Source organism: Onychomys torridus, chromosome 7 (genome assembly GCF_903995425.1).
Source record: "Onychomys torridus chromosome 7, mOncTor1.1, whole genome shotgun sequence".
Taxonomy (NCBI): Eukaryota; Metazoa; Chordata; class Mammalia; order Rodentia; family Cricetidae; genus Onychomys; species Onychomys torridus.
This window is the reverse complement of record NC_050449.1, coordinates 112,917,606-112,927,750: the sequence shown is the minus strand read 5'-3', so window position 1 is coordinate 112,927,750 and position 10,145 is coordinate 112,917,606. Positions and strand designations below refer to the sequence as shown.

The 10,145-nt window shown below is 48.8% G+C and overlaps 1 protein-coding gene across 1 annotated transcript; it reads right to left on the bottom strand.

The window, feature by feature from the left end:
• Positions 1-7,248: 7,248 nt before the first annotated feature.
• Eif1b (eukaryotic translation initiation factor 1B) lies at positions 7,249-9,945 on the bottom strand. The gene is made up of 4 exons (XM_036193126.1): positions 9,707-9,945; positions 8,345-8,508; positions 7,961-8,062; positions 7,249-7,651 (listed from the first exon to the last, which is right to left on the bottom strand). The coding sequence occupies exons 1-4, from the start codon at positions 9,735-9,737 to the stop codon at positions 7,607-7,609; spliced, it is 342 nt and encodes a 113-aa protein (XP_036049019.1). The 5' UTR covers positions 9,738-9,945; the 3' UTR covers positions 7,249-7,606.
• Positions 9,946-10,145: the final 200 nt, after the last annotated feature.

Genomic DNA, 10,145 nt, shown 5'->3' with positions numbered 1-10,145 from the left:
AGAATTTGCAGGTCTAGGCAGCCAGTTTACTCCAGGCATCTTCCATCTCTACCCCCTGAGTGTTGGAATTACAGGTGGGCTAACACTGCTAACTGGCATCTACATGGGTGTGAAGGATTTGAATCTGGTCCTAATGCTTGTGCGGCAAGTAGTTAACCCATTAAGCTATCTCTGCAGCTCAACCATGCTAATTTTGACGTTCTTGTGACATATCCAAATGAATGTCCAGTGGATGGCATCAATATGGAGTGTGAGGTCAAGCGAGGTTTGCTTTTCTTGTGTTTGAAAGGATGTCCCTGTCCTGTGTGATGGAGCCACCAGATGGGGAAATTGATAACTCAGAGGGGATGCCTGGGAGCGGGAGATGGCACCCAGGACATAAATGGGGTCTTGTATTGGTAGGAATGGGAGCGGTGTAGCCTAGTCTTGGATCAGCATATGACTACCTGTCCTTGGGACAAGGAACTTGTGGAAAGGGACTCTCACTTGGCAAGGACCGGTAGTTCACAGGACAGCACAGGAATTTGCAAGACTCATGCATCTTGTAGGCTCTTTTCTCTCTCATTATTGGGGACTCTTTGTGCGGTTTTTAGCTTGCTTGGCCAGTCACACATACAAAAGCTGTAATTTTCCCTGGAAATTCTGCTCTTTTTCAAATATTTTCCCCTAAGTTTCAGCAGGGGACTTATGTTTCTCAAATCTCTTCTCTGGAATTACTAACTACAACTCCTAATCCTGGGAACTTTTTGACTCAATAGAGATAGTTAAGTACATATGAGAAAACAAAATTTGGAACATTAACCATGTCTCACAGTTCTGGAAAGGAGAGTAAGGCATGCATACACAGTACAGGGAAAAAGCCTTAGCAATAAACACAGGGCCGACTGTTGAGAGTAAGTTCCCTGGACACTGAGTGTAGCACCAATTGTTAGACGGCCTTATTAATAAAAACAAACCCAGAGCCAGGTACTGGGGTGAACGCTGAAAGATCAGAGAAAAAGAACCAGCCACAGTTAACCTCACCTCACCAGTTCCTCGGCTGATCCTGTTTCCTCAGACTGGAAGCCTCTGTGTCCTCATCCAAATGAATCTCAGCTGAACTGCTGCTAAAAGCTGAGAAGCTTAACAGACTCTAGTTTCTGGTTTTCATGCCTTATATACCTTTCTGCTTCCTGCCATCACTTCCTGCGATTAAAGGTGTGTGTCACCATGCCTGACTGTTTCCAGTGTGGCCTTGAACTCACAGAGATCAGCTGGATCTCTGTAGCTAGAAGTTTTCCTGCCTGGCCCACAGTCAGGACAAATCTCTCACCCACCAGTCTCGCAGCCGCTCAGACACAACCAAGTAAACACACAGAGACTTATATTGCTTACAAACTGTATGGCCGCAGCAGGCTTCTTGCTATCTAGTTCTTCTATCTTAAATTAACCCATTTCTATTAGTCTATAAGTTGCCACATGGCTCATGGCTTACTGGTACCTTACATTTCGCTTCTCATGGTGGCTGCTGTCAGTGTCTCTCTGCCTCGGCCTTCCACTTCCCAGAATTCTTCTCTCTGTTTGTCCTGCCTATACTTCCTGCCTGGCTGCTGGCCAGTCAGCATTTTATTTATACAGAGTGCTGTCCACAGCAGACCTCTGCCTCCAGAATGCTAGGATTAAAGGTGAGCGCCAGCATTTTCTGGCCTCTGTGTCTATCTGGTGGCTGTTCTTTTCTCTGACCCCAGATAGGACCTAATATGATCAATGGGAAAAATGCAATGTAAAATGCGGCGTGGAGATCCATCTTTACCATTTGCAGGAGCTTATACTGGCAGAAGAAGCATGGTATAGTGGGATGGGAAGAGCGCCTTATCGAAGTCTGCCTTTTACAGAGAGATTGAGACATGCGACCCTCTTGTAGAAAAGGGAACTGAATAAAAGCAGATCTTGCAGACATGGAAAGAACTGTTTGGGTTTAAGTATTGTTGTCCTTAAAGCACTGTGCCATGTCTATTACTTTTGAACTTTGTAACCACAAGTAGCTGCCAGCTGACATAAGTGCTGTGAGAGCAGGATGCGTCTGGCTTGGTATTTAGTTAAGCTGCAAAAATGCTGAACTCTATGTCTGGAATAAGGTTATGTAGTGTAGAGACCCACAGAGGTTTCCTAGTCAGAACTTACTTACTCAGGGTCCAAGAATCCGAGCTTGCTTCACCCAGAAGGGCTGAAGACCGGATAATTTGACCACGGGTGTGGTTACCAGGTGTTTTGAAGAGTCTACACTTGGCTGTGCGGTGTGCTTTGATGTAGCAAGGGGGAGGTCTTTTGCCCTGTCCCTTGGCATTGTTATAAAAAGCCTCCTTGAAAAGGCAGAAGGGGCCATTGGGTATTGACCCAGGTCCTCCTGAAGCTATCCTGTGTTTCTGTCTTTCTTCTCTTTGCTATCTTTCTATCTAATATTTTCTCGTCCATCTTTCCTTTTTATAGGAACCCTGGAAAAAGTAGGAACTAGCCTCCCACAATGTAGGGAGTGGGAAAGTATTTGGGGAAGCATAAAGGGGAACAATGGGGGCTTACAGAATGATGATGTATAATAAAGCTGTCCATGTAACCCTGGTGAGGAAAACTGTTTGTGTATAGAGACAGCCTGAGCTATTCGGGGCCCCTTTCCCATCTCAGGACCTGAACCTGAGCCGAGGCTGGACCCCAGCAGTTATTTCCCATAAGCAGGGAGAAGAGCACACACAGCATCATCTGGAGTGGATCTGAGCGGGAAAATGAGGTTCAAGTATCGCAGCAGGATGACAGTCTAAGGCACAACAGAGGGCAATGGCTGACAGGAGAAGCAAACAAAGCTGGTCTCCATTGTCTTTAGCTCATCCAGACAAGTATTAAGTAGTGAGGCAGAACGGGGTCGACAGGGTCTTGTGTATGCCAGGCTGGCTTTGAACTCACTAAGTAGCAGAAGTTAACCTTGAACTTCTGGTCTTCCCGCCTTCTTCTGAATGCTAGGATTACAGGTGTATGCCACCATACCCAGTTTATGTGGTATTGAGAATCAAACCAGGGCTCTGTGCATGCTAGGTACAAATACTGAGAGAGGAATGAGGGTCAGGAGAGAATAAATGTCTGACTGTGGATCTCTGCTGGCCATGGCATGTGTGAATGGTGGGAGCTGATGCTCATGGGCAAGATAGCAGGTGAATGCTAAAATCTAATCAGCAGTGAGAGCCAGTGCCTGCTGAAACTATATAGATGCCCCAAGGGTGTGTTGTTAAGGTCACTACATCATTAAAATAACACTTCTCAAGATTCTCCAGGGGGATTCCTGAACCAGGGTCACCTAGTGATGTCACTGGCTCCAGTGAAATCAACATCTCTAGTGTCATTTCCAGGAGAGGAAGAGCCTGATTCACACTGGATTTCCAGATGAGTCTGTGTTCACACACATATACATCCTTAACGTGTGTGTGTGTGTGTGTGTGTGTGTGTGTGTGTGTGTGTGTGAGAGAGAGAGAGAGAGAGAGAGATTGATTTATTTACTTATTGGGGGCATGTGCAGAGGTCAGAGGACAATTTGGAGGATGATGCTATTCTATCATGTGGGTTCCAGAGATTGAACTTAGGTTGTCAAGCTCAGCACTAAGCCATCTTTCTGGTACCTAATTTGTATTAAATGGAAGGTAACATGTATTATGCACACAGCCTTTTGGAATTAAGAAAATCCTGTCACTTTCCAAGACCAATCCTTCAGGTAACACCTGAAGTGGGTGTGCTCAGACAGCCAAGACACATTAACCTGTGTTGGCCTGACAGGTTTAAATGGGGGAGCACTGTTCAGGGTGTAAAACCTCAGACTTAAGTTGAGGAGCACTATGTCAGGTGGAGAATGTCCAGGCTGTATCTACTTACTACTGACAATTCAGAAGCCTCAGTTTTGTTTTGTTTGTTTTATTTTTATGGCTTACTCAGTCACTAGAGGACATAAACATTTAAATGTCTCTGTTGATAAAGAATTAACTTCCTAATAGCATGTGTGGTGGCTATGTACATTCCTAGGGTAAGGCTGTGTAAACATTGTATCATTTCTTAAAACCAGAGCAAGTTAACATGGCTTTTTATGGACCGTAAACAAGGACTGGCTGAGTTCAGTGTGTATTACAACCCACATAGCAGACAGACATCAAAGTTCTGGTTTTGCGCATCTGCCAGAAACCACAGTTTTCTAGGTGCCCACAAGAGGGCGCTGACGGCTCACCTACTCGCCTTAATCCGCCTCTTGAAGTACCCAACCTTTCCAATTTTAACACTCTTGGTCTACCAAGTGGGTTGCTAGTGACTCCAACAGCACTCACATTGTTCTTTTCTTCCTGATGTAAGCTCCCCAGGCTTCTAACAATGGCACAAACTCATTCAGACTGGATGCTGGCGACTGGGAATCGAGGGCCTTTTGTTGACTTCAAGGGATACTGTCTCCTTCCAGATAAGTTCCCCATAACATTGGTCATAGCTAGCATGGACTAAGAATCGTATCTCCACTCCCTAGACTACGTGTCTTGCCCAGTGGGCTTCAAGGGTGGGTTTCAGGTGAGAATGTGTAACAGCAAACTGGAGGTAAAAGCCAGCTTTCTTCTAGGACACTGAAAAACTGGAGACCCTTTGAATTCTTTCTAGGTTAAACCAGGCTGCCCCGAACAAAGTCTGTGAGCATTTAGACACTCCAAGAACTTTGAACTTTAGATCTTTTGTACCTTGACAACAGCTTTCTAATCCTTGCTGAGACAGGGTCTCCAGTAACCCAGGCTGGCCTTTAACTCCTGATCCTATTCCTACCTCTCAAGTGCTGGAATTACAGGCAGATGCCACCACACCCAGATCTGATTGCTTCTTGCATGGAGTTTGCAGGCTATTCACTGTTCTGAGATGAAGACAGGAGACTCAGGCTAGTGCTGTTGGTGGCCAAGAGCAGTGCTATGAGCTACAACAGTCAGCCTGTCAGTCAGACAGGTGAACCACCGAATCACGCTGAGTGAACGTCACCAGTTTTGATCCTCATAGGCATGTGTCTAGCACCTGGGATTTAGAGCATCCAAGGGGAGTATGGCAGCTCCCTACACTGGTGCCAATCCCACTCCATGATGCTTCCTTGAAGGAAATATGCTGAACCTCTCATGCGCTGCCTTGGCCCCACCCCATGCGTCCATTACCCTGTCAATGCTGGACAAGCAGGGCCCACCAGCCAGGCCACAGTACTGCCACTGAAGACTGCCCTTCACTTACGAGGAGGCCATGTGGTATCTCGCTTGGTGAACAGATGTGTTGAGGGCGATCTAATGAGCTTGAAGTCTCCTGGGCTGTAAGCACTTACTCATTTCTTCAGCCTGTGGCCAGCTGGTGACACAGAAGCTGCACCCCCAGTGTCTCAAACTCTTTGGGGAACTGCCATCATGGCTGGGATGAACTGTTCCTTCTCCGTGATGGACACCTCCCCCTCTCATGAGAACAGCTTGCCACTAGAGTCCCTTAGTAGGTAGGGCGGGCAGGCTGCTCCCTAGGGACCTATCTACTCTAGACTGGGCCTCAACCTAAGCTCTCCTTTCATGATGGTTTTTTAAAGATTTTTATTATTTATGTATATGAGTGCTTTATCTGCATGTACAACTTTATGCCGGAAGAGGGCACCAGATTCCACTAGAGATGGTTGCCAGCCACCATGTGGTTGCTGGGAGTTGAACTCAGGACCTTTGGAAGAGCAGGCAGTGCTCTTAACCGCTGAGCCATCTCTCCGGCCCTCATAATGGTCTTGCTAAGGTCTCTGTAAAGCCTGCAAGTCCAGGCACACATTTACTTGCCCTTACTGCCCTGTTTTGCACCTGACCAAAGAGAATGCAACTCACAGTCTTCCTGCAGACTGGGATGGGAAACCCTCACTTCGTTTCTCATGGACTGGGCTGTCTGTCCTGTCTCTTGAGCTGAGGCCCAGCTCTGGCTGTTTAAAAGAGGTTGCTCACCACCTCCTCTTCTGTGCCTGGTTTCTGTAAACCTGCAGACACTATGCAAAAGACAAGAAAGGAAGGCACACAGCCAGTCCTTGTTCCAACAGCCCTGCTGCTCTCAGGTGACAGAAAAGTAGGCGTCCTTTTCTTCTCACCTCCAAGGCCCGCGTGTCTTAATACAAGCCAATCTTCTAGACGCTTGCTCAGCAAATATATGTACATAGGACGCTGCTGCAAGCTGAACTGCTTTAGTCCTCAGCCACAGGGAGCCACAGGGAGCATTGGACAAGTGAGGTAGAGAAGCTGTGGGACAGGGTTTCTCTGTGCAGCCCTGGCTGGCCTCAAACTCAAGAGATCCAGTGCCTTCAGGACAATTCTTAAAATGGTGGAAAATACTAGGCATGGTGGCACACGCCTTTAACCCCAGCACTCGGGAGGCAGAGGCAGGAGGATCTGAGTTTGGGGCCAGCAGGTCTACATACCGAATTCCAGACATCAAGGTTTCAAAAATCAACAAAAGACAACCAAAAAAGCTGGAAAAGCCTTCCAAACCTCCTGACATGTCCAAGTGTATTCATTTCAAGTGTGCAGAATTTGTCTTACATACTCTGGTACAGTCTTTCTAGGGCAAGCCTATGACTTAGCCCTCACAAGAAGAGTGCAGGGCTGGCCAGGTGCAGGACATTGCCACCTCACCACATGAAGCAGGGCACACTACAAATGCTTTTTTTCTGCTTTGGCTCAATGGTTTCCTGGCATATTTTTCTGTCCAGCAAATCACTGTTTGACAAGACACCAGGGATACAGGATAAAGAGTGTAGACACCTCACGATCACTGCCTACTATCACCCCTGATACAGTCATCCCCGCTCCAGCTTCCTTGGATGGAGAGCACACCCCTGCTGCAGAGCAGAAGCATGGCTGCCACGTGGGAAGCCCCAGCTGGCACTCAACTCTGCCACTGTCTAGCACTCTAGCAGTACTAACCTGAAACCCAATGCTCTCCACCCTGAAGACAGTGATGGCAGCACCCACACCTACTAGGTAGTGCCTGTGACTAAATGCATTTTTGAGACAGGAGCCTTGTAGGGACGACAATCACTGTGGCGGCCATAACAGAACTCTCTCCACCTGTTGAAGTTCTCAAGCTGATGGACTCCTGATGGCCACTAGAGGTTTCAGGAGAGAGACAGTTCATGCTCCTTCTCAGCAATGAAAACACAAACCTGCATTACTGTCTTAGATCTGGGGGCATGAATGCTCACAAAAGTACTCAGACTCTCTTTTTATTGTTAAGCTGCAACATACACGGTTTAATACAACAACAAAAAACATGTAATAATCAAGTGAAAATAAACTGAACAATAAACACTCAAAACAAAATCTTTTCCATTGGAAACATGTTAGGATGAACTGGGGCTTCGTTCCCATCTCACCGCGATTTTCTTATGACTCAGGAGCCTACATACCCCGTGTTTTCTGTAGCCATGCAGGTGTGAGTGGAAGTCTGAATGATTAAATAAATGCAAAGTCCATCGTTTACTGTAGAGAATCATCTCCCCGAGGCAGCCAAACTAGGTTGAGAGAACAAAACCATTTAAGAAACTTGCCACATGTTTGGGTTCATCTTAGAATCCGTGAACCTTCAGCTGCTCTTCCTTGACGATGCCAACCTGTAAAGTAAACTATGCTCAGCAGAATCACGACAGCAACCAGCAGTTTACACCCACACCACATGCAACCAACAGCTGGCAGCCCCTGCCACTTGCACACCTGTACTGTTTCTACGGCAATCTCCAGGCCACGCAGCCATGGAGTGAGCTCTAGAGGCCTCGCTATCTTTAGTCAATGCTGACCCCAATGGCCTCCATCACTTCATTTACCTCAGTCATGTGGTTTTTACTAAGTAGGAAAGGATTCCTGTCTCGTTAAGATGTTCTTAGAAGCGATCTCAAGGTCACACAGAGAACCCAGCCACTCACCTCCAAAAGAAACTGGCAAATGTTCTTTCTTTGGTCACCTTGAAGTTGAATAACCTCTCCGTACTCAGGATGTTCAATCACAGTACCATTACAGGCAAATTTCTACAACAAAGTCAAATGCAGAGGTTTTACTTTAATTACAACAAATGTAACTATTCCATTTGGCTTGACTACACCAAGGAGCGGTATCCTCTAGAACTCCCAGCCCTCCAGAGCTAAGTGACTTTGTAAAGGGAGGAAATTATATCAGGAGAGGAAACAGCAAAAACCAATGGCTCACATTTCAGTCTGAAAGCCAGGTAAACCTCAGTTTGAGGTGGAGAACAAAACAGCTTCCCTGGGCCTGCACACTGGTATCCGTCCACCCACTCCTGACCTCATCACCTTTTTGAAGGCTTTCACAAGTTTCTTTTTGTCATAATCGTCCGCAATGCCCTGCACAGTGGTCAGCGTCTTCCTGCCGTTCCGCTGCTGGATTCTTATATGAATGTAATCCTCAGTCCCTGCCGGGAGTAAGTCGTCACCCTTAGTTGCATCAGCAAAGGGGTCTGCAGAGGGACAGAAAAAAATCCACAGCAGAAAAAAAATTAGTAAGTACTATCTAAGAATGCGGTCCACTATAGGTCTAGAGACTGCGGGCCATGGTTCCAGAGTTCCTGCTTCACTGCTGCAGGTAAGGATAGGGCTCACTGTGGTATCAAGCTCTCCAAAGGAGAAAGGCCTAAGCAGGCTGTGTGTGCCAACATTCTCTTAAAAATGGAGAATACATTGTTGAAGCCACCTCTAATGAGACAAAAGACATTTACGAAAACCTAATTTCATACAGCCACCACAAGAAGGTGCGTCATCTCCAAGGTGACATCCTGATAACAGAAACATTCTATACCATCCACCCTAATCAGTTAACTAGTAACCGGGCAGTGCAAAATCAAATGAACATATACATGCGACCTCAAGAGGTGTAATTTACAAATGGCTGCAAGCAGAGATAACAGGATACTTCCATGCCAAATCAGAGGGGACTGTATCTATGTATCTTATCAGATGCCTCTGAGGGCTGCTCAAAACCAGCTGAGGCCAGCTCCGCCCCCAGCTCCTGCCAGTTGTCAGTCCCTCAGGCACCCCACCCCCAACCCCGAGCTCCAGGTCTGGCCCTTACCTTCCTTGCTCACCAAGTCGCAGATCCCCTAGACCTTGAGCATCCCTACCTAGTCTTCCAGCAAGGACTGAGCTAACAGCACCCCCCCACACACACACACACACTTGTGAGTCCTCTGAGGGTCCCCGGGTCGCCTGAAAGCTGTCAAGTTCCCCAGCCTGAGCCCCACCCCTCCAGTCTCTTTGCAAAGCCCTGGCCAGCCCCGAGGCCCTAAGCGAGTCCCTAAAGCCCAAGGCTCCCTGCCAGGGTCAGAATCCCTGCACGCCCCTACCTAGCCCTTGTCTCTGCGACCCTGCAGTACTCTAGCCCCCTTCGAGGTCTCTGAAGCCCCCGGCCTCCCTGCCAGTGTCAAGTCCTCTGCAGGCCTAGCATGTCCCCAACCTTCCTGTGAGTCCCCGAGGCCCACGTCCTCCGGCCAGTGTCAAGTTCCCCGAGGACCGTGGGTAGCAGACCCAGACAAGGCCGGGTCTGAGGCCGGGAGGGAGCGGTCCCCGCGGCCAGGGTCTCTGGGAGCCCCCGTCGCCATCTTCTGGGCGCCGAGACAAAGCCCAGCGGGACGCGGGCGGCGGCCGGTGACTGGACCTTACCGAAAGATTGGAGGTTCTGGATAGTGGACATGCGACACTAGTGTGAGGCCGGTGAGGGGATAAAATTCCTGCGGGGCCCGCCCGGATCACCGTGTCAGGAGGCTGCAGCGGCGAGAAACGGAAATCAATGAAGCGGCGGAAGCCCGGTGCGCAGGAAGACGCAGAGGCGGCAGCAGCGGCGAGGCGCGAGCAGGGAGGCGGCGCTGCGGATTCTCGCACAAAATGGCCGGCGCCGCGTATTTAGCTACGCGCGCCGCCGCCACGTGACCGCGCGCGCCGCCCGCTCCGGAGCGCTGAGCCCACTGCGGGCAGCCGCGGTCCGTCCCACCCGAGGCGCCGGGTGGAGCGACTTCCGGATGCAACGGCGAGAAATGCTCCCCCGGGGTCTCGACTTGCGACTCGCGGGGACCGCTCCTCCGTTCCTCTGTCAACCTCCCGT

Excerpts from the sequence above, each read along its gene's own strand:
- Eif1b (XM_036193126.1), bottom strand. The coding sequence starts at position 9,737 with ATGTCCACTATCCAGAACCTCCAATCTTTCG. Across the intron at positions 8,509-9,706 it reads CCAGAACCTCCAATCTTTCG|ACCCCTTTGCTGATGCAACT; the intron begins GTAAGGTCCAGT and ends GTCCCTCTGCAG. Across the intron at positions 8,063-8,344 it reads TTGTGAAAGCCTTCAAAAAG|AAATTTGCCTGTAATGGTAC; the intron begins GTGATGAGGTCA and ends ACTTTGTTGTAG.